Raw genomic sequence first — 24,856 nt, 5'->3', positions numbered from 1 at the left:
TATCAAGGGGATTAAGTGTTTAACTGTGTGCTTTTTGTATCTATGTATCATTACCATCGTTTAGCTAGATTTTCTCCCCCATCGACACACTGTAACGTGAATTGTAAATCAAAACAGCACTGAGACTGAGCTGTGCGCAACGAGGATAAACGCTATTAATGTTCCATATACTCCATGCAATAAATAAAGCATAAAAAAGGGATGGCAAAATGGACAATCTGAGGATTAGCACTAGCAGATATGCTGGAAACATTGTGGAAGAACTTGATCACGAGTCCACGTCTGCTTCTAACTGGTGGAATTGCTTAATAAATTAAAACACCCCACTACTGTCTGTCTACAGATTTCCTAAAATGAGCATCACTGCAAACATCAATGACGAATTTGTTTCCTAAGTGATATGTTTCCTTCCAAAGGAGGGACTCTTTGATGTCTGCAGCTTCACAAACATTGTCAAAATTCACATGACAGCCAGATTTCTGCCCTTCAGCTCTTACATCATCTTAAAACAAAGAGTTTGGAAAGATCAAAGATTGTGTCAGGCTAAAGCATCATCTGAAATATCCTTGCTATAAAGTAAGAAATACAAAATCCCAGACGAGGTCCAGCAGGGCCTTCTCTGCAGGCCCTACCATTTTTGAGAGGTGTAATTTTTTGTTAATAATATATTAAAAATGAGTAATTATGCTATTGTTGAAATAATTTATTAAAGTTATTTATTTGATTTTAAAAATTGTTTTGGTTTGATTTCAGTTACTATCATAACCATAAACCCACTATTTGGAGCTGGAACTTGATGTGCCTGCCTGTGCTTCTTCATACAGGGCCTGCTGTGTTCTTGGTTGCAGACTCTACTCACAAAGTGTACTTGGCATAAGTATAGAGTGACAACAAAATTAACCAATCAACATTTGATTTGTGTTGATTGGGACACCCCTAGAGCCTGCTGAAAGGCCCCAGGTGATGTCCTCGTATCAACCGAAAAGCATAGGCATTTCTTCATGCCATGGGTCACATAATGCGCTATAGCTTGCGATTGTTGGGAACCGAGAAGAACGGCGGCTAACAAAAATTGACATCGTGGCTGATTTGCTCCCGATTCCATTTTCCAGGCGAAGTTTTCAAGATTAAAAAAAATAAATCTGAAAAGGAGAGACCAAGACCAAAGCTCGAAGGTCTCACACAGGCAGGTAGGCGAGGGCTTCGTGGGGCACTTTACGGAAGCTAACAATCGATCGTTTCATCAGAAAGGGACGAAGGATGAATTTTGTTTTCAAGTGACTGGTGAGTTCTGCTGTATTGATTATCTATAAAGTTGAGTTGATTAAGATTGTTGTTGACAATGCTCGAATTGGCTGCTGTAATATATATGGCCTAATTTCTATCTTTCAAAAATCTTTTCTTTATTGTTGCCTGCATATTGAGCAATATGAGTGAACGTAGACCATCGGAAGGCCAGTAAGCAGTTTTGCTAATGCATGTATTAGTGGGAGAAATAGTTTCAGCTTGTTGAGTAGGTGGTTTGAGCACAGGAAAGCACCGGAGGGGGAAGCTCCACCGCTGCCGCTCTGTTAGCACCCGGACAGCGGACACAGTCAGTGGCACCACCGAAACAGAAGGTGATTTCGTAATGGACTTATTTTTATGTGGAATCAATGACGTAGTTTGCATATTGTTTGAATTTTAGTGGAGCTTGAGGCAAAGAGTTGCTGGCGATGAGTGCGCTTTGTGTGTGGCGGGGTGATCAATCTGACCATTGAAGGCCCCATGGTACGCTGCTGTAAAATCCCAAATGGAGGGATGTGATTTGGGTGCTCCAACATTCAACACCGAATGTGGGATATATCGCCACACCGAAACAAATATCTAGCTATGGTATGAATTTATTGAAGGATAGCCCCTTGAGATGTAGCATCTCATTTTCAATCAGTCTATCCATACATACATACACTCACACCTTGAGCGGCAACACCAGATTTTAGGCCTTCAGCACCATGGTAAGAGTACGGCCCCGATCAGACAGAACGCTTTTTACAGCGCTGCTTCTTTTTTTTTTTTACATTTTCATTCGGCAACCACCGAATCACCTGTCCTTAGCCTAACTATTACTTTCAGGGTTTAATTTGTGTCAGATCCTGCCAGAACAGGATCTGGGACCTCCCAGATTGGGACCGGCACCTATTTGGTTGAATCCGATAACTTCATGCGTAACATTTAAAGTTATCTGTTCTGTCATTCTTTTATGTCCCATTGAAGTTACTCATAAATAGTTTGCTTACTTGGATGCATTTTAAAACTGATTTAAAAAAAAGAGAGACATCAGGTCACACCGCATTAAGGAGGGAACTGGTAAAATGTAAAAAAGACAATCAATTTTGCTGAGTTTTTTCAAACCAGTAGGTCAGTCGGACCCTAAGTAGGCCAAAGTTGTTTTGGCGGCTCAACAGGGTGGCGATAATGGCACTGTCGATAGTACTGAAATGGAGAGGAGGAGATCGATAGACAGACAGACAGAAAACATCAATTAGTTCAGTTTCTTAGCCTGCTTGGTTTTTGTGGTTGGAAATAGAACTTTAAGCCCTAATTCAATTTTCTCCCCAGTGTAGCGACCCAGACAGAAGGGAAACGACAGGGAAGTGAAGGGACAGTCAACGACAGAGAGCGAGAGAGAGAGAGAGAGCTGCATACCGTAAACAGCTATTTCCATGCCCCCCGCCCCACTAATGTTGAGTGAATATTGTGAATGCTCTGATTAATAAATGTAAATAAATGATACTTTGTTTGTGATGACAGTTTTGTTTAGTTTTAACAGCTAGCCCTTTGTCCAATGTGCTGCAGACACTATGGATTTTTTGATGAGTTCTGTGACTTTTTCCTCAACCCCTGCCCCGCCAGAACAGCGCCCTCTCTGTGCTCCGGGACTACATGATTTACAAATTAAGCACTGGTTATTTTGCTGTAAAGCACAGGCGGCTTTGGGGAGGGGCCAACAGGGTCAGCACCCCTGTAACACTGCGCTTGGACTCCCCCCCCCGGCCCTCCTCCAAATGAAGAGTCTTCTTCTTCTTCTTTCTTCTTCAAGGCTTCCTTGTTAGCGAGGGTTGCCAGCACCATCAGGATGACATACTTGCCAAACAAGTCTCCTCTAGTTCTCTCTGTCCTGAGCTGATCTTGTTGCCTCCAATATTTTGAGACTAAGCCGTTCTTTGACGTCATCATGATACTGTCTTTTTGGTCGCCCTCTCTTGCGCTTTGCTGGCGTAGTTCCCAAAATCGCTGTCTTTTCAGCGATTTTGGGTTTTCAAAATGTTTTGAAACATGTTGTTTCAAGACGGCTTTCAAAGACAAACTGACATAATGAGCAGCATCCAAGCTCCAAACCCCAAAAGTAATGCATTTCTGAAAGAGACAGCTCTGTTTTCATTTGCTGAATTGTATGATTCAAATATTGATGATTTGGGGCATGAACTATACTGCTCAAAAAAATAAAGGGAACACATAAGCAATGCAATGTAGCTCCAAGTCAATCACACTTTTGAGATATCAACCTGTCCAGTTAGGAAGCAACACTGATTTGTGAATCAATTTCACCTGTTGGTAAATTGTCTAATTTTCACCAGGTGGAAATTAGACAATTTGCAAGACAACCCCTATAAAAGGAATGGATTTGCAGGTGGTGGCCACAGACCATTTGCCTGTCCTCATCTTTTCTGGCCGATCTTTGGTTAGTTTTTCATTTTGCTAGTGCCCTCACCACTAGAGGTGGCATGAGGCGGTATCTGCAACCTACAGAAGTTGCTCAGGTAGTGCAGCTCATCCAGGATGGCACATCAATGCGTGCTGTGGCAAGAAGATTTGATGTGTCTCCCAGCACAGTGTCCAGAGCATGGAGGAGGTACCAGGAGACAGGCCAGTACACCAGGAGACGTGGAGGGGGCCGCAGGAGGACAACAACCCCGCAGCAGGACCGCTATCTGGTCCTTTGTGCAAGGAGGAACAGGAGGAGCACTGCCGGAGCCCTACAAAACGACCTTCAACAGGCCACTAATGTGCAGGTTTCTGCTCAAACAGTGAGAAACAGAATGCATGAGGATGGTATGAGTGCCCGACGTCCACAATTGGGGCCTGTGCTCACAGCCCAACACCGTGCAGCCCGATTGACCTTTGCAAGAGAACATCTTGGTTGGCAGATTCGCCATTGGCGCCCTGTGCTCTTCACAGATGAGAGCAGGTTCACATTGAACACGTGACAGACGTGAGAGAGTCTGGAGACGCTGTGAAGAACGTGCTGCTGCCTGCAACATCCTCCAGCATTACCGGTTTGGCGGTGGGTCAGTGATGGTCTGGGGAGGCATATCCTTGGAGGGCCGCACAGACCTCTACGTGCTAGCCAGAGGTACCATGACTGCCATTAGGTACCGGGATCCTCAGACCCATTGTCCGACCATATGCTGGTGCAGTGGGCCCTGGGTTCCTGCTCATGCATGACAATGCTCGTCCTCATGTGGCCAGAGTGTGTCAGCAGTTCCTGTATGTCGAGGGCATTGATGCTATGGACTGGCCTGCACGTTCCCCAGACCTGAATCCAATCGAGCACCTCTGGGACATCATGTCTCGTACCATCCGCCAACGCGATGTCGCACCACAGACTGTCCAGGAGTTGACCGATGCCCTGATCCAGGTCTGGGAGGAGATCCCCCAGGAGACCATCCGTCGTCTCATCAGGAGCATGCCCAGACGTTGTAGGGAGTGCATACAGGCACGTGGAGGCCACACACACTACTGAGCCTCATTTTGAATCGTCTTGAAGAATTTCCACAGAAGTTGGATCAGCCTATGTTTTCATTTTCCACTTTGATTTTGAGTATGTTTCTGAATCCAGACCTTAATGGGCTAATGATTTTGATTTCCATTGATCATTCTTAGGTTATTTTGCTCTAAACATATTCCTCTGTCTAATAAATAAAGATTTTCAGCTGAAATATTTCATTCATCGAGGTCTATATTGTGTTTTTAGGTGTTCCCTTTATTTTTTTGAGCAGTGTACATCAGTTCAGCTGAATTTTAGAAAGGAAAATACAGACTAGGATGCAGAGACCTTCTTGTACAGTAGAGCTGGTACTGTTCATTGAGTCTATAAAGAAGTGTTTTCTGAGACTTCAGACTTTGCAAAATAGCAGTCACGATCCCAGTGAGTTCTGCTTCCTGGGAGCGGAGTTTTTCTACACTGAAGTTGTTGGAAACTTACCTCAGGTCCACCATAACCAATGAGAGATTGAGCAATCTGGGTGTACTAAGTATTGAGTCTAGGAAGGCAAAGGCTTTGAATCTTGACTCATTTGTTGATCGGTTTGCCAAAAATCCCAAAAACTGCAGAATACAGTTGCTGTAATGTGAAATTCTAGAAAGGAAAACAGACTGGGATGCAGAGACTCTCTAGAACTTGTACTGTTCATTGAGCCTTTTTAAGAAGTGTTGCAGCAAAGGATGTGCTGTAACTTGAGCTGAAGCTAACAGGAACGTGTGTCTCCCCGCCTGCCGCCCAATGTCTAATGGGATAGGCTTCCAGCATCCCCGCGACCCTGAGAGCAGGATAAGCGGTTTGGATAATGGATGGATATTGTAATTTAACAAAAATTGTAACTGTAAGTTACTGAAAATAATACTGTTACTGAAACAAATAACTAACCATAAGTTACTGAAACAAATACTTTTACTGAAACTAATACCAATCATGGTATTTTATGTTTGTTTTTTGTGTGCGGTATTACTTTATATACTGAACTAAAAATTTTGAAAGCCTGAACACTCTGTCACTTTTGTCCCGGGTCAAATGTGCCCCTCTGACAACACAACTGGCCCCAGCCTGGCCCCCCCAGTAAAATTGGTCTAGAACTGCCATTGCTGTAAAGTAAACTCAATGATCTGTACTTTTTATTTTGGCTGGCTGAAAGTAGTTAACTTCCTAGTTAGTAGATAGCTAATGCACTAATTTTCCTCCAGGCCAGCTGTTTTAACTACAGTTTGTAAAGTTATGACTTTACCACCTGGTCAAGGTACCCAGCAACAGCCACTAGTTTGTCCTCCATGTTGTCTCCACTTGTTGTTGTCATCACCACAGAAAGCCTGCCTCTCAATTCATCCGATTGGACAATGGGGAAACTACAAACGACCTCAGGCGCTTTTCTGCTGAGTTGTAGTTTTTTTGACTCAAGGCGTTAGGGGTGCTCCTGCAAAAACGTGAGGCACTCAGCAACGCAGAGGCAGCGAGCAAAAAGCTTCACTCTCATTGACAATAATTACAAAAAGCTGCCCCAGGCTGGTAAAAAGCGCTCTGCCTGATCGGGGGCTTACTGGGCGATACCTGCTTGGATGTGTGGGATAACCATTGAGCCTTGCTAGCACACCTGCAGCTACTTCAGCTAATCACTGCTACTCCTTAAAAAAACAAAACAAAATGGGCAAGTTCTCTTGGGTGTGTTGGGGTTGGCAGCTCCTCTCTGTTGTCTTCCCTAAAAAGTACAGCAAGTGGTAGCAGTTGTGATCTCATGAAAAAAGATTGTTCCAACCAAGGAAATAAGACTTTATGTTCTCCTTTTCAATCATTCAATTATATTCATTGAAATGGGGGGGGGGGAGCGCTTATCAGACATAATTACCCCATGGGAGTATGCTGATTTTCCTTTCAACCAGTCACTACACCAGGTGATCTTACTGATTTGTCTGTCCTATTAGGCTGAAGGTGTGCTAATCAGTGAACTCTCCTGGGCTGCGTTCAAAAATCATATACTAGCATACTATTTAGTACACCAAAATAGTATGTATGTTTTAGTATGTCTGAAACCAAAGTGAGCAACAAATAGCATGCAAAAAAAAAAAAAACCCCGGATGGAATGCTATACCCAGAAAAATATTGTAATATGCAAACACTGGACAATATACTGGTATGAGTGTCAAACAAGGAATTGCAATAGTTCATGATGACAACCAACAATGGTGCAGGGCGATACAAAACCCAACTGGAAGAATAGTGGAGCAGTTTAAATGTAAGTGGTACTTTTCACTATGCTAAGCAGAATGTCATTAAAATCATCCTTTATTTTACCTTGTGGGTCACCACACTGGCAGAAGTTTCTGTCATCATCAACCCACAAAGAGCTGAAAGGAATTGGTGCAGCTCTATGACAAAGCAGTATGTCCGAATAGGCATTATACTTTTTATCCACATACTAATAGCACATTTAAAGATAGTAAACATATGTAGTATGTAGTACATCGTATGTGATTTCTGATGCAACCCTGGTGTATGGATTGGTTGTAAGGAAAACATACATATACTTGGCCCTCCATGATACATGGCTGCCTATACCTGGTGGTTGTATCCTTCAAGCTCGTAATGAATGGCCTATTTTGGGTTTTGGCCTCAACATTATCTCTTGGTTCTACTTCCCCCAGAGGGCCCTCCCAAAGTTTGTATAGAACCCACGTTGGTTTAAGGGTGCCTTGCTAATGGACAGTTATGCAGGGAGGAAGCTTGGTGCCTTGAACCCTTGCCCTCTGGCTGAAGTGTGCAATGTAATTCTCAACTGTTGTCTTAAATCCTAATTCACATTTGATGAACTCAACAATTGCTGCATTTGTGTCCCTCCAATATTAACAGGACAAACACATTTAAATGAGTTTCACTTGACTAGTACTTAAAAGCATCAAGGAGACTATTGTTTTGCCCCGATGACATCAATCATTTATCATAGCAATGCATCAACTTCACTGTGATACCTTTGGTGATTTTACCTTCGGCAACAGTCTTGTCTGTGAATTCTTACTAAAACATTGAACCCTCAAGCCTTACCTTGCGAATGCCCTCCTTTGACTCGTCCACATTATTGTCAGCCCCTCCGGTGCGGTTAATCATTCGCCACATCTGGGAGTACATGGGGTCTCGCTCAAAGGGGTTCATGGCCTTGGAGCGCACTTGATCATATACTGCAGAGTCCAGAACTGTACCATAGGGCAACTCCGTCTGCTTAGATAAGTCTTGGAGGGACCTGGAGAGAAAAAGAGAAGGAGGCAATATTGACACCAAAGCAAGTTACATGACAAAAGCACTAAATCAAATCACATCTTTATCAAAGTCTTGGTAAGTTGACTGGGAGCCGACTCTCATCTACAACGTAGTTACAATAAAAGAACAACAATTAAAAAAACTATCACAATGAAAATTTGCAATTCTTAAGTTATAAACATTGAGAATTCAGCACATTGAGATTTAAACCCTATAAAATACCACAAGGCCAACAAAGTGTCCATATTCAGAGTATTTTGTAACTCATTCCTTGCATTAGGAGCACAAAAGTTAAAAGCAGTTTTTCCCAGTTCAAAAGTGAGGAACTTGTAGTAGGAGCAAGTCTAGGAATGGCTTAGACAAGTTCCCACATTCCGATATAACAGTGTTAAGATACAGAGTGGGAATTTGTTGATAATGGCTTTATAAATGAACAAATGTCAGTCCTGATCCCATCTGTCAGGAAAAGACAGCCAGCCAACATTTGCATGTACTATGCAATGATCGGCATGATATTCATCACCAGTGATACAGCCAAGGCCAGAGTGGTATACAACGTTCAAAGGTTTGAGGGTGGAAGCATCAGCATGCCTGTAGATTACATCACCATAATCTACATGAGATAGAAAGACTGCTTCAATAATTCTCTTTCTACAGAACCATGTAAAGTTCATCTCGTTTCAACACAGATTGCCAAGTTTCATCCTCAGCTTGATTAGATTTTGGAAGAAAATCTAACTGCTGAGCAAAAACACTCCCTTAAAATTTATATATCTTAAGTTTATGCTATGGGAAATAAATCATAATGGTGACACTAAAGAAGGTCCTTCTTTTGGAGGGCAATTTTTCTAGGTAATACTTCCTACCTCCAGGTTATACAATCTAAAATGTAAAATATAAAGACACTAAACTAGAAGCAACAATATCTGCTGTGGGTTATAGGGTAAAACAAAGCACAGGAGACAGTATAAAGAACAAAGGATACGCTAAATTAATTAAAAATGAGGAAGAAAAAATTCACAGATAACCCTCTCAGGAAATAAAAGGGAGAAATCTCAGAAAATGCATCAGAGGAGGGATCCCTCGTCCATAGCATGGCTAGGCACACAGTTGGTAGAATGGGTCGACAATGTGATAATGGATTTACAAATAAAAGCCTCAATAAAAGCACTCAGTGACTACACTTAGTGATAGCGAAATAGAAAATCAATGCAAAAACATTACACCACTGCCTGAATCAATAAAATGCTGAACACACACACACACACACACACACACACACACACACACACACACACACACACACACACACACACACACACACACACACACACACACACACACACACACACACACACACACAGAGAGTAAAAGATAGTTACTTTATTTTTTCAGTCAATTATACACAATAACAACACATTGACCATACAGCTATTAAAGCAGTTAAATAATGCTGAATCATTATATAAAACAATACTGAAAGACAAATCAAACATAATATTCTCTGACAAAAAAAAGAGGTGTAGGCTGAACCCTAAGCCTATTGTGCCTACCCTTAATACTTAACAAAGCATTACCTTTACTCTACCCAAAATAGCTGTGAAACAAAACTAACAATAAAAATAAAATATAATAAAGAAACACAACAGCATAACACAGATACAGATAAATAAAAACAAAGTCAGGTCATAAGTGTCAGTCATTTCTCAGTGTTGGTCACATCTTTTGTGTATTTCAATCGTAATGTTTTCAAAAATTTTCTTAAAATTACACATATTACTACATTATTTTAGTTCATTATTATAGCTATTCCATAATTTGACCCCTTTAAGTGTCACACATCTATTCTTCACATTTTTCCTCCCCCTTTTTTCCAACATATAATTACCCCTTTATGGAAAAAGTGTTCTATCTTTTGCTCTATACATTGTTTTTAGAGTTTTAAAGTCTACTAGGTCCATAAATTTTAAGGCATATGAATTCATAAATAATGAGTTGGTTGGGTCGTTATAATCAGCCTTATTGACAATTCATAGGGCCCTTTTTTGCAGTGTAAAAATGGAATTTGTGCTAGTTTTGTAAGTACTTTGCCCATACTTCCACACAGTATGCAATGTATGAGCAGTATAGAATGAATAGCTCATTGTGAATCAAGATGTCCTTAGTTTTGTGCAGTATTGCAATAGATTTAGACAGTTTTAATTTGATATTGTGAGGTTTCCAAGAGTTTGCTATATTATCACTTCCAGGAATTTGTTTTCATACACTTTCAGTTTCTACATCATTAATCACAAGTTCCTCAGAATTAATTTTACAAATTTCCAAACGGAATGAATTTTGTTTTACTTAGATTTATCTAACAACTTCTTAAGGGTTTCCTATTCCCCTTCAGCTGCAACCAAAAGTTTTCACCAAAAGTTTTTTAATAAATTTGTGTCATCAGCAAATATAACAAAATCCAACAATTTTGACACCTTACAAACATCATTTATATAAAGCAGGACTTCTCAAAGTCCGGACCTCGGTCCACATGCGGACCTAACAGCAAATCAATTCGGACCCAGCACATATCTCGTGTTCTGTTTTGTGTGTTGATGCTGCCGAGTTCACGCATTCACGTTACACCGGAGCATTTGATTTGGGGTGGTGCGAAGCTTTTAGTGCTCTTACGGAAACGTAACAAGTGTAGTTGTCATCAGCTTGAGTAATGCTATCTTCACTTCTGCTGGTTCAAACCCGTGTGTGTGTGTGCGTGCGTGCATACATGCATGTGTGGAGGGGCTGAGCCCCGCCCTTGTTGAACCACAGAGAGCAGAGAAGAGAAACTAACGTGACCATAAATAACAGTAATGAGTAGCCTACTGGCACACAAGTTTTCGTTAGGGTTAGAGCCAATAAGAGGCAGAGTAGGGAGGGTCTTCAAAATTAACATTTGGATCAGTGTCTCGGGAATCACACCTTTTGTGCCTAGGTACAAGCAACCGATTACAGGCAAACAATACCATTTCTCTTACTTCAAAATGTATTTTGACTATCTTGAACTTGAATGTATGTTGCTTAAAAGTTACAAGTGAGTTGATTAAATGTTATTTTGTTATTGCCCATCGTTCTGGACCTCTGACCTTGAATAAAAATCAGATATGGACCTTTGAGTAATTAGTTTGACAACCCCTGATATAGAGTATAAAGAGTTTTGTACCCAGCACAGAGCCTTGCGGAACCCCACAGGTGACCGTCGTAAGTTTGTAACCAAAATTATTTACTTGAACATATTGATATCTGTTCTACAGGTAGCTTATCAGCCAGGAGTATATTACCCCTCTAATACCACATCTTTTTAGCTTCTTCATAAGTAAATCATGATCAATGGTACTGAAAGATTTTTTTTGGGATCTATAAATACTCCCAATGTATATTTTTTATTGTCTATGACAGTTGAATTCTCTACTAGTTCCATTACCACTACTGAGGTAGACCACTTTGCTTGAAATCTGTACTGGTGGTCACTTAATAAGTTATGTTTATCGATACAAATAATTTTCCTAATATTTTTTAGAATTGGGGAAGCAGAGACACTGGTCTGTAATTGAAAAATAAATGTCTGTCACCATCTTGTAGATAACAATAACTAGCTGTTTTCATTTTCTTTGGAAATATGCCTGCGAGGAAGGACTGATTACTTATATGTGTCAGCGGTTTCGTGATACATTCAATAATATTTTTAACTAGTGACATATCAATGGAATTAAAGTCAGTAGACCTTTTGTTCCTGAATTCATTAACAATATCAATAACTTCATTTTCATGAACTCCACCGAGAAACATGGAGTGAACTTTTATATCAGACTTGCCCAATTCTATATCATCCTTGTTACTTGGCTCAGCAATCTCTTTTGCTAAAGTACATCCAACATTTACAAAGTAGTAAGTGAATTCATCAGCACCCTTTATTATGTTATTTATAATTACATGATTGTGATTTTTTAACAAAATAACTAGGGTAATCAGCCTTCCAATACCTTTTTTTGTGTGACTATGCTGTTAAGCACTCTCCATGTTGCTGATATTAATTCTATTTTCCACCAACAATTTGCTGTAATACTCCTTGTTACATCTCATAATGCTTATCAATTTATTTTTATCTCTCTTATATTTATTTTCATTTTCTTTTGTTCTACATTTTAGGTATTCCTTGTAGTGCATTTTTCTTCTTGCATGCATTCTGCAGCCCCGTAGTAATCCATGGTTTATCCATACAGTCATGCTTGCCTCTGGAATTTTTAAAAAAAAATACATTTATTTCTGATTTCTCCCAATTTAGCAGCCAATCACTCCCTATTCTAATTCAAACACCCACCCTCGTACTGTATGTGTTCACCAACTGCATCTCTCTGGCCGACAGCCTCGAAGGAGACGCCTCGGCACTTCTGTGACAAGGCGAATCCAGGCCGAATCGTTGCTTTCTCCGACACACCCAGAGACGCATTCATGTGATGAACACACGCTGAGTCCGCCCCCCTCCCGAAGACAGCGTTGCCAATTATTGCTGCTTCATCAAATCTGGCCATAGTCGGATCTGACGAGACCGGGGTTTGCACCCAGGGTCTCCAGTGGGCAACTGCATCGACACAAAGCCGATGCTTAGACCGCTACACCACCGCGGACCCCCCTCTGGAATTTTTAACGGGCAATTTATTTCATAGAGTTCTGTTAATGTAGCCAGGGATGCATTATATGCTTTTTTCCTGGATCTTGAACATAAACCCCTTTCCAGTCTTGTTTAATTAAGTCTTCCTTAAATGCATTGATGGCTTCCTGTGTCTTACCAGTTTGCGGGCATTAAAATCAACTTTGAATCTATGATCCTTCTGAAGAGTAACAAAGACTGGTAGGTGGTCACATATAGCATTTAGAAGCAATCCACCCAGCAGTTCTCTATCAATTACATTTGTAAATATGTTATCGATTAAGGTTGCACTACCTAATGTTATTATGCTTGGTTTTATAATCATGGGCTATATGCTAATGCTGAACATTGTGTTAATAAAGTCAAGTCACCACATACAAATACCATTTTATTTTAATTTCGCTTATCATAAATTCCAGCCACCTTATCCTTAATTGATAAGTGACTGATCCTGGTGTTTGATATACACAGCCTGTGATTATATTTTGGCTTTTTCCACATCAATTTAAATTCAATTCAATTCAATTCAATTAGATTCAATTTATTGTCATTAAAAAGAGTTAGTTATACATTCCATTATACACTGCTCAAAAAAATAAAGGGAACACCTAAAAACACAATATAGACCTCGATGAATGAAATATTTCAGCTGAAAATCTTTATTTATTAGACAGAGGAATGTGTTTAGAGCAAAATAACCTAAGAATGATCAATGGAAATCAAAATCATTAGCCCATTAAGGTCTGGATTCAGAAACATACTCAAAATCAAAGTGGAAAATGAAAACATAGGCTGATCCAACTTCTGTGGAAATTCTTCAAGACGATTCAAAATGAGGCTCAGTAGTGTGTGTGGCCTCCACGTGCCTGTATGCACTCCCTACAATGTCTGGGCATGCTCCTGATGAGATGACGGATGGTCTCCTGAGGGATCTCCTCCCAGACCTGGATCAGGGCATCGGTCAACTCCTGGACAGTCTGTGGTGCGACATCGCGTTGGCGGATGGTACGAGACATGATGTCCTAGAGGTGCTCGATTGGATTCAGGTCTGGGGAACGTGCAGGCCAGTCCATAGCATCAATGTCCTCGACATACAGGAACTGCTGACACACTCTGGCCACATGAGGACGAGCATTGTCATGCATGAGCAGGAACCCAGGGCCCACTGCACCAGCATATGGTCGGACAATGGGTCTGAGGATCTCATCCCGGTACCTAATGGCAGTCATGGTACCTCTGGCTAGCACGTAGAGGTCTGTGCGGCCCTCCAAGGATATGCCTCCCCAGACCATCACTGACCCACCGCCAAACCGGTCATGCTGGAGGATGTTGCAGGCAGCAGAACGTTCTCCACAGCGTCTCCAGACTATCTCACGTCTGTCACATGCGTTCAGTGTGAACCTGCTCTCATCTGTGAAGAGCACAGGGCGCCAATGGCGAATCTGCCAACCAAGATGTTCTCTGGCAAAGGTCAATCGGGCTGCACGGTGTTGGGCTGTGAGTACAGGCCCCAATTGTGGACGTCGGGCCCTCATACCATCCTCATGCATTCTGTTTCTCACTGTTTGAGCAGAAACCTGCACATTAGTGGCCTGTTGAAGGTCGTTTTGTAGGGCTCCGGCAGTGCTCCTCCTGTTCCTCCTTGCACAAAGGACCAGATAGCGGTCCTGCTGCGGGGTTGTTGTCCTCCTGCGGCCCCCTCCACATCTCCTGGTGTACTGGCCTGTCTCCTGGTACCTCCTCCATGCTCTGGACACTGTGCTGGGAGACACATCAAATCTTCTTGCCACAGCACGCATTGATGTGCCATCCTGGATGAGCTGCACTACCTGAGCAACTTCTGTAGGTTGCAGATACCGCCTCATGCCACCTCTAGTGGTGAGGGCACTAGCAAAATGAAAAACAAACCAAAGATCGGCCAGAAAAGATGAGGACAGGCAAATGGTCTGTGGCCACCACCTGCAAATCCATTCCTTTTATAGGGGTTGTCTTGCAAATTGTCTAATTTCCACCTGGTGGAAATTAGACAATTTACCTACAGGTGAAATTGATTCACAAATCAGTGTTGCTTCCTAACTGGACAGGTTGATATCTCAAAAGTGTGATTGACTTGGAGCTACATTGCATTGCTTATGTGTTCCCTTTATTTTTTTGAGCAGTGTATTATCTATGGTTGTTGACATACTGTCTTCAACTTTGCCTTTGAGGTCTGTATCAACACACAGGGCAACTACACCGCCCCTTTTGTTGGTCATATTAACATAAAACACAGCATATCCCTCCAGTTCAACATCAACACCTTTGTCACCACAAAGCCAAGTCCCAGATATTGCAATCACACTGAGTCATTTAACAAACTGCCTAAATGTATCTTCAAATCACTCATATCTCACTCGTTCTCTTTTTGCTTTTTTCACCCTCCCTTTCTCTCTCTCATAAAATCACCACCTCTGTGGGGATTTACTACAAGTTATTGTTAATTACAATGCTAGGATGCTTTGGTGGCCTTTCAAACAGTCTGACTGTTAAGACACGTAAAGGAGAACCATTAGAGGAATTAATTCCTGTCTTTTTGTCAAATAGCTGCAAGTACAGACCAAATGAGGTTTGTTTGCCAGAGGAACTCTTCTGATAAGATCAGAGGCTTGCTAAATGTAATGTGGTAAGTCTGTAATAGGGACTCCCCAATTGCTGCCATTTCACTCGATGCTGAAAAGGCGTTTGATCAGGTGGAGTGCAGCTACCCGTTTCTCACACTCAGATCTTTTGGTTTTGGTCAGACAGAGGATAGAAATACTCTATAATCAACCAGAAGTGGCAGTTCAAACAAATGGTTTAATTTCTCCCAATTTTTCCACTCGGTAGGGGGACTCGTCAGGGTTCAAGCCTTTTGCCAGTATTATTCTGTTTGGCTCTGGAACTGCTCGCTGCTGCTATTCACAAAAATCCTTATTTTATAGGGGTAACGACTGAGGAGCCAGTACATAAAATTATGCTTTATGTGGACGACATACTTTTATTCATGTCAGACCCAGTAAAATCAGTGCCATCTCTCCTTGAGTCCATTGACACCTTCTCTAAAATGAATTGGTCGAAATCAGAGGCTCTCCCGTTGACAGCATACTGCCCCAGGACCCCTTTCCAAGATGGGGCATTTCAGTGGCTGTCAGAGGCATGAGGTATATGGGATACTCTTTCCTCAACAAATAAATGATGTAATAAGGGTAAACTTTGACCCTCGCTTCAGCAAGATCTCTGCTGATGTGAAGACGTCGTGTTCTCTGTTTCTGTTTCTGTGTGGCAAGGTAAATGTGTTAAAAATGAACTGTATCTCAAAGGTGAATTACCTCCTGCGGTCACTCCCATGATGCATACCTAGGAAATACTTCAAACAATTTGATCAGATTTGTAATAACTTTCTATGGAACGGGAAAAGAGCCAGAATGCGACTCGGAGAGCTACAAGTACCAGTTGACAAGGGTGGACTCGGGCTTCCTAAACTTGTTCTGTATCACTATGCCTTTAGCTTGAGACATTTGGCTCAGCAGTTTCTACCTCCAGAAAGGGCTACCCCCTGGTTTGAACTGGAGAAAATGGGATTCTTCCCTCTGTCCCCCCCTCGCTGGCATATCGGCCAAGCTGTCACCTGAATTCTGGTCCCACCCTATTTTTCTTACATTCAGGCGGTTTGGAAGAAAACTTCCCAGATTTTTAACATTAATCCACACTTGAACTCAGAATCGGGCATTTGGATGAATCCCAAACTATGCATAGGTAAAGCTCCATTTTTTTTGGAAGGAATGGGATAACAAAGGGATCTGCATTCTTGGTGACATCTATGAGGGAGACTTTCTAAAAACTTTAGAGACCTTAGCCCAAGACTTTAGTTTACCCAGGACACAGTTTTGGTGATACTTACAACTTAGGCATTTACTAGTGGAAACCTTTGGCACAACTAGAATGACGCCGCCTAGCACAGATTTGCTTAGCAACACAATCAAAATATTTGGTCTTGGTCATGAAGTGTCACATTATTACTCTATGATCTTTAGTTGAGTCCATAAAGGGACATCAGCGCTGAGGCAGGTCTGGGAACATGATCTCAACCTCTCATTCAGTGAGAAGGAATGGGACAGCATCTGTCAGAACTCCAAGAAAATGTCTACGGATATTAGGATCAGACTTATTCAATTCAAAATACTTAACAGTTCTATTGGACTCCAGTAAGGTTGCATAGACTAGGGCTGAAAGACACAGCAGACTGTTTGAGATGCCAGAGGTCAGTGGGTACTCTTTTACATGCGTTATGGGCATGCCCTGTTCTCCAAGATTTTTGGCTCCAAGTTCCTGAGAAAATCTGTGACATTATGAATGTTGATTTTACCTTTAGCCCTTGACTTTATGTATTGGGGAACCCTCTGCTGCTCACTCACTATGTGGAGCATGTTGCAGAGTAGATCCAGACTAGCATCATGGTGGGGAGGCAGATCATAATGAGACGGTGGAAGACAACAGGGGGACCTTCCATGCAGGAATGGGTTACAGAACTGGGAAGGGTTGCGGTGTATGAGTGTCTGTCTTATAGGATGCATAATAGATCAGACGATTATGTATTTAAATGGGGGACATTTCTAGTCTATATTAATAACTGAAAAAGACTTGTATGGATAGCGTGGCACAGCAATCTGTTAAGAGGAGTAGACTCTGGACGGACCGAGAGCTACATATAAATAAATTGTGCAAATGCAAGAATGTATGTTTCTATTATTATTCTGTGTATATTGTGGTGTGGTGTTTTTTTAAAAAAAAATGTATGTTTCTTGTTTTGTTTTTCTTCTGTGCCTTTTTATTGTATGCTGTTATTTGCGTATATGTCTGTTACACCTTTGTATTGAAAAAGTTGAATAAACTATAAATCATTAAAAAAAAACAAACAAACCTGCAAATACACTGACCAAGGATTTAGGAGAATCACACATTTGTAAAAGAAAAAGCATGCACAGGCACCAACAAACATCATAGTTCTTACATGAACACAAATACACACATTAATGCACACAAAAGTACAATAGAAACACACATACACAGACACACACACACTTTGCTCACGCACTCACCTCGTGAACAAACACACGGAAACATTTACATGGAAAGACCCACATGCATACGCACTAAGAAGGATGTTTGGAAATGTTTGGATGTTACAGTATGAACTGCTAAGTTATGGTAGAATCACAGAGCAAATTAAACAATGCATAAAAAGGAAATAATATAAATCAGTGCAAGGCAACATTCACTTCAAACCCCCCCCCACAAACACACACACACACAAACACGCTTTGTTTTACTGAGGGTCATTAGATTACATTTGTTGCGGTCTCCCTGTCTTGCCTCCTCCCCACCCCTCATACAGTCCTAAAGTACTGCTTTGACATGCTCTATAAAAAAAGAAAAAAAACTTTGAAGGTTTTAATTAATTTGGCCTTGAACATGAATCTTTTATTGCCATAAATTAATCTTTGCCCTGAATAATCTACCGTCTCTACCATTTCCCTATAACATGGAAGTCTCTGTCATCTGAACTCCGTTTGAGTGTAATTCCCTTTTAGGGGTGTATTTTATGGGCGTCTGGGTAGTGTAGCGGTCTATTCCGTTGCCGGCCAGCATGGGGATCGCCGGTTTGAATCCCCATGTTACCTCCGGCTTGGTCGGGTTTCCCTGCGGACACAATTGGCCATGTCTGCGGGTGGGAAGCCGGATGTGGGTATGTGTCCTGGTCGTTGCACTAGCGCCTCCTCTGGTCAGTCGGGGCGCCTGTTTGGGGGGAGGGGGAACTGGGGGAAATAGTGTGATCCTCCCTCATGCCACGTCCCCTTGGTGATGAAACTCCTCACTGTCAGGTGAAAAGAAGCGGCATGTATCGGGGGAGGCATGTGGTAGTCTGCAGCCCTCCCCGGATCGGCGGAGGGGGCGGAGCAATGACCAGCACAGCTCGGAAGAGTGGGGTAATTGGCCGGATACAATTGGGGAGAAAAAAGGGAGGGGGAAAAAAAGGGTGTATTTTACTGGGGGAAAACTCAGCTGATTATTTTATTGTGTTTATGTGTGGTCGGGTGAGGAGGCAAAACAGAAAATAAGCTGGACGAACTGTACATCCAGGGAAATCTGAATGTCAAGTTTGCAGGGCTCCCGGGGAGCATCCCAAACGGTGTCACTGTGCTGAAACGTCCTCAAATCCGGTTACCTCTTCACGACTCTACACATCTTCTTAGAAGTGCCCTGGCGCACTACTTTTAGAACTTTGCGTAAAATTGACAACTCTATTATATTTCTACTCATCTATACATTTCCTTACTTTATTATCATTTTGTTCCCCGTGTTGTAACAATACTACAGTACTGTTGTAATTGATGTTCTAACTGCTGATTTCACTCTCCTCTTGGGAGCCCATTGATAGCTTAACTCTTAGCTGTGCCAAAACATCTTGTATTGTCCTTGCTCTCCTCTTAGATAGGTTATCTTTCTTAGAGAGACCGTCAGCTAGAGATACTTAATTCCATTACATTAAATGGTATGGGCATACCAAATAGGTCAGGGCCTTGGCCTCTTAGCAGGTCTGTTATAACAATACTTTTAGGGATAGATTAGCCTTGTCAGCAGCAGATGCTGAGTTTATCCTGTCCTGCAGGGTCATAGTGGTCACCTGAGCCAGCCATTGGAATCATGCCCTTCAACATGCCTCCCCCCTTATTTCATCTGAGGTAGATGCTAAAGGGAGTTATAGATCAAAACTTTCAAAGAACAAAAATACAGCCCGCACACTGACCAGTTCCCTTGATCATAGCCCACCTGTTGCTTACCTGGGCTCTCGCTCTCTCTCGTATTCACTGTTAAAGAATGATGGTTCTCTAATAGCAATTGTGTGGTGACTGTGGGGACAAGGCTTCTGTCTGCTCTGAATCCTGCATTTCCTGCTGACCTGGGCTTTCAGGCTCCTTGAGACTTCTTCGACCTCCTGTTTTCGCTTTGTTCATTATCGATTCTGCACTGTGTTGGCACATCACTTTCACTCTGCACTTTCTCTCCATCGTTGTGAGTGTTGTGCCTTGGCTTTCCTCCTGTGAGCATGGGGAGCACTATCCTTTTCGGCAGGGCTCCCTGGCACTCAATTCACGCTGATGCAATGGGCTAGACCTGCTCTGTGACAGTAAGTGGGGAGGATGCTTGACACGTCAATGTGTTTATACAGATTCTGCATTGTTTTACTATAACCTATGTACTTATTTAGTGCCTCTGACTGTAGCGGTGACTGTAGTTACTGCATCTCCCTCTTCTGACGCTTTTCCTGAGGTTTTCCTGATGACTATTGTTCTGTGAGGTTTTTACTTATTTGGTTTAAGGATAGGCATTGTCATACATAGGCACAGATTCGATTTATATATTTTGGAGACTGTAATGTGATAATAAAGGCCACTAGGATGGAACTGAGAGTCAATATATTACAAGTTAAATTTTGACTTGACTTGATTTTAGGGTTTAAAGTGTGGAGTTCAATGTTTTGAGGCCCGGAGATCAAGGCCAACACAATCAACAGGTCCTCTTTACTTTTCTCTTAGTAGTAGTGTGAGATCGTGGAAAACGTCGTTACAGTGTGAACAAGAATACAAATGAGATATAAAAAAAGCCTAAAGTGGAATTTGAAACGAGGACTCCAGCTCAACAAGATGCAGAACACTGCAAGGTCGCCGTTGGCAAAGCTCAGCAGGACGTAGACATGGATTTATCTGCTTTGATATTGTTTCCTGAGTTAAGGCAAGTTGAAGTGTGGCATAAATGAATACAAATTCCTTTCAGCAATTTAGATGACTGCAATAGTATTTGTCTTGTGTCTGCCGGCAAAGATACTTCATGTTTGGAACCTGAAAACAACCAAAGAAAATTCTAGAGTGTGCGTGACTTGGAATATCAAGGACTCTGTTAAAGGCTATGAAAACATTTGTATCAGGGTAATACAATAAATACAATACAATTAACTGAAGTTTTTCATCCAATATTCCTAATAATTAGGGGATCCTGTCTGTTTGAGGCATAATTTTACCAGAGAAAGACCTAGTCTACCTTTTAATACATAATGTTGCGCTATCAATCATTTTGTAAGTGTCCAGTCTTTGTGAATCTTACTTCAGAAGCTCTTCAGTTCTACTAGATGTTTGCTAGCAACCTCTGAGTCCTGCATATAAACACATTCCGATCTTTGGCCATGAAAGATGGGTATGGCCTTGTCATGGCTTGATAGCAAGTGTTGGATTTCTCTTCGGAAAGCAGTGACATCACCAGCTGTGTACAAAAAAAGGGTTTGAAAAACAAACATGTTGCACATGTGTAAACCCTAGCCCTTGAAACAACAGTTCCTTGGTTTGCAAAGACTGCCTAAACTGGTGGTTACTGAAATACAGCAGTGTAGCAGTTACTTGATAAAAAAGGTGTAAGAGGCTTCATGACTGTAACAGACTTCATCCCATTCACCAGGATCTAACGGTGAGGAAAAATGAAGAATGAGGGAGTCGAGTGGAGGGGGTGACAGTCATGTCAAAATGAAAAACAGGGTCAAATCATAGGACTCAATCAAAACACCAGATGCTTCTGTTTGTCTCTTCTCAGCAGCTTTTTTTTTTTTTTTTAACAAAATGTGTTTTTGTGAATGGCTTGTTTGGAGGGTTACTTACGTGTGCGCCGACGGTAATTGCCTTTTTGTGCTCGTCTCTTGTGTTGTGTGTGGGTGTATGTATGTGCTTGTGGCTCCTGACCTGTGCATGTACATGTTTATTGGGTGACCAATTATCTCCTCCAGAGGAAGCTCAATGAACGAGTAAATGGACTGAGCAGTAGTTTATTGTGTCCTGGGAGAAGAGGTAAAAGACATCTATTGTGACTAGTGGTGAGGTCGCATACAGTGCGTGCATGCGTGCCTGCGTGCGTGTGCGTGCGTGTGTGTGTGTGTGTGTGTGCTAGAGGTTTCACAAAATAGTCAAAACCACTAGTCGACACTGTGCATAGCTGTAGATTAATAGTTTATCTGTGGTTTTAGCACTGTGGAGTAATAAAGCTGTGGCAATGCATCTACAGCAGATATGCAGCTGGGGGCGCTGGGGGTAGTTGTGGACAAGTCATAATTGCCACACATGGCTTTAACACTGTGCAGTGCGGGTCGCTAAAGCAGTAGACATGCAGCAAGAGGCAGAAATAAACATGGCTGTTGCTCAATTACAACCAACAGTGTGGAAATACTTTACCAGAGCAGATAAAACCATCAGCTGCGTACATAAGTCCATAAGCTAAATTGTGCTCAGCACGACTCAGTCACCTCTCATAACATTTCTTATAATATGGGAAACAAACTGCAGCTGGCAGTGCAGCTGTGTTTTACAGCATTATCCTCAATCAGAAAGTGACCCATATTCAGCCATTTAATCTGTAACCAGGCTTGGGGAGCAAGGGAATACAGCAATGGGCGTTACATGATTAGGACACAAAAAAATGTAACTGCATTTCGATACAGTTACAGAAAAAAGATGTAATCAGATTACCAATGTAATTTTTAAAAACGAGGACTATTTTTCAGGATTACAGTTTAAAAATAATATAAAATAAATGTTTTCCCCATGGCGCCATGCAAATGCTGCCAAAGCTTATGCGTTGCAAATTGTGGTCATTCACTTCTGGACAACCTGAGTGGGACGCTCAGTAGGGATCCTTACTGGGAATCCCCGTTGTAAGTGAGACGTGAGCAACACATAAGCCTTCTGTCATCCAGACCATACTGACTCTGCTGTCTGCATTTGGATGTCTTTGCCCGTCTCATCTGTCTGTCTGCAGCAGCTCCTAGGGAGCTGAGTGGACACCGGCCGGCTAACCTGCATTCACCAGGCTGACTGACATCAGAAATTTACTGAACCAAAATAGTTTTCATGTCGGCTCCATGGGAAGAAATCATCAGTGTTTGTATGTACTGGTTGATTTTATTTCCACACCCACCTTAGCGAGTGAGGGGAACCTGCCTGTAGTGAAACAGAAAAACTTACAAACAGACCGGGAGCATTGATCAATCAATATACATGTGGTTCAAAACACATCCAGTGGGATATTTGTGTGATTTAAACAGTTGTCTTTTCAGATTACGCGTCTCTGCTTCACTAAAAGTGACAAAAAGAGACTCAAAGCATTAAAAAAACACTGGGGGTCATGTGGACTGAAACATTTAATACAATGTAAGTGTATCTGTTCTGTGAGATGCCAAAGTGGTTTTTTTGACATCTGTTTTTGATGGATATCAAAAACACATCGCTTTCTAAATGCGTGCTCATTAAGCTTTGATATATTAACTATATACACTACCGTTCAAAAGTTTGGGATCACCCAAACAATTTTGTGTTTTCCATGAAAAGTCACACTTATTCACCACCATATGTTGTGAAATGAATAGAAAATAGAGTCAAGACATTGACAAGGTTAGAAATAATGATTTGTATTTGAAATAAGATTTTTTTTACATCAAACTTTGCTTTCGTCAAAGAATCCTCCATTTGCAGCAATTACAGCATTGCAGACCTTTGGCATTCTAGCTGTTAATTTGTTGAGGTAATCTGGAGAAATTGCACCCCACGCTTCCAGAAGCAGCTCCCACAAGTTGGATTGGTTGGATGGGCACTTCTTTGAGCAGATTGAGTTTCTGGAGCATCACATTTGTGGGGTCAATTAAACGCTCAAAATGGCCAGAAAAAGAGAACTTTCATCTGAAACTCGACAGTCTATTCTTGTTCTTAGAAATGAAGGCTATTCCATGCGAGAAATTGCTAAGAAATTGAAGATTTCCTACACCGGTGTGTACTACTCCCTTCAGAGGACAGCACAAACAGGCTCTAACCAGAGTAGAAAAAGAAGTGGGAGGCCGCGTTGCACAACTGAGCAAGAAGATAAGTACATTAGAGTCTCTAGTTTGAGAAACAGACGCCTCACAGGTCCCCAACTGGCATCTTCATTAAATAGTACCTGTTAGAGCCTGTTTGTGCTGTCCTCTGAAGGGAGTAGTACACACCGGTGTAGGAAATCTTCAATTTCTTAGCAATTTCTCGCATGGAATAGCCTTCATTTCTAAGAACAAGAATAGACTGTCGAGTTTCAGATGAAAGTTCTCTTTTTCTGGCCATTTTGAGCGTTTAATTGACCCCACAAATGTGATGCTCCAGAAACTCAATCTGCTCAAAGAAGTGCCCATCCAACCAATCCAACTTGTGGGAGCTGCTTCTGGAAGCGTGGGGTGCAATTTCTCCAGATTACCTCAACAAATTAACAGCTAGAATGCCAAAGGTCTGCAATGCTGTAATTGCTGCAAATGGAGGATTCTTTGACGAAAGCAAAGTTTGATGTAAAAAAAATCTTATTTCAAATACAAATCATTATTTCTAACCTTGTCAATGTCTTGACTCTATTTTCTATTCATTATACAACATATGGTGGTGAATAAGTGTGACTTTTCATGGAAAACACGAAATTGTTTGGGTGATCCCAAACTTTTGAACGGTAGTGTACATTTCAAAATTCATCAGAAAAATAGTAATCTAACTAAAATGGAAGGAGTCCGTCTGTCTTTCCTTCGATTTTCTCGGCAACAGTTCATCCAATCGACTTCACACTTGGCAGTGCGCTGTGGGTCTGAACGGTCTCGTGTTTGTTTATATTGCCACCCGTCCCTTAAAATACGGAATCGTCCTGTATTTTAGATAGGAAATGATGCGTTCCTTGCTGAACCGATACTGAGAGTGATTGGTTCTGTATTCTCACAACCGGAGAAGAGAGAAATACGCAGGCAGCGTCTCTGTATTTCTTCCTTATCTGGTCACCTAAAAGTTGCAGTGGTTTACCAGAGCAGTTTCCCTGGGGTACCAGGGGCACATGGATTAAGGCCAAAAGTCTACATTTATTATTAAATCAAATAACATAATTTTGTTAAGAAATAAAAAAGTATATTCTACAATAGTACATTGTTATGTCCACTGAATTTATTTTGTGTGTTGCTTTTGTTTGCGAATAAAGCAGTAAACTGA

General features: G+C 41.6%; 1 protein-coding gene across 1 annotated transcript in view; it reads right to left on the bottom strand.

Annotated features, from left to right (window-relative positions):
* Positions 1-24,856, bottom strand: part of grid2 (glutamate receptor, ionotropic, delta 2) — a 1,051,241-nt gene that overhangs the window by 114,805 nt on the left and 911,580 nt on the right. Inside the window, exon 13 of the mRNA XM_056283554.1 lies at positions 7,853-8,048. Coding sequence (XP_056139529.1) covers positions 7,853-8,048 — 196 coding nt within the window. The remainder of the gene's footprint in view (positions 1-7,852; positions 8,049-24,856) is intronic.

The sequence above is a fragment of the Lampris incognitus genome, chromosome 1, assembly GCF_029633865.1.
Source record: "Lampris incognitus isolate fLamInc1 chromosome 1, fLamInc1.hap2, whole genome shotgun sequence".
NCBI classification, from domain to species: domain Eukaryota; kingdom Metazoa; phylum Chordata; class Actinopteri; order Lampriformes; family Lampridae; genus Lampris; species Lampris incognitus.
This window is presented reverse-complemented; position numbering and strand designations above follow the sequence as displayed.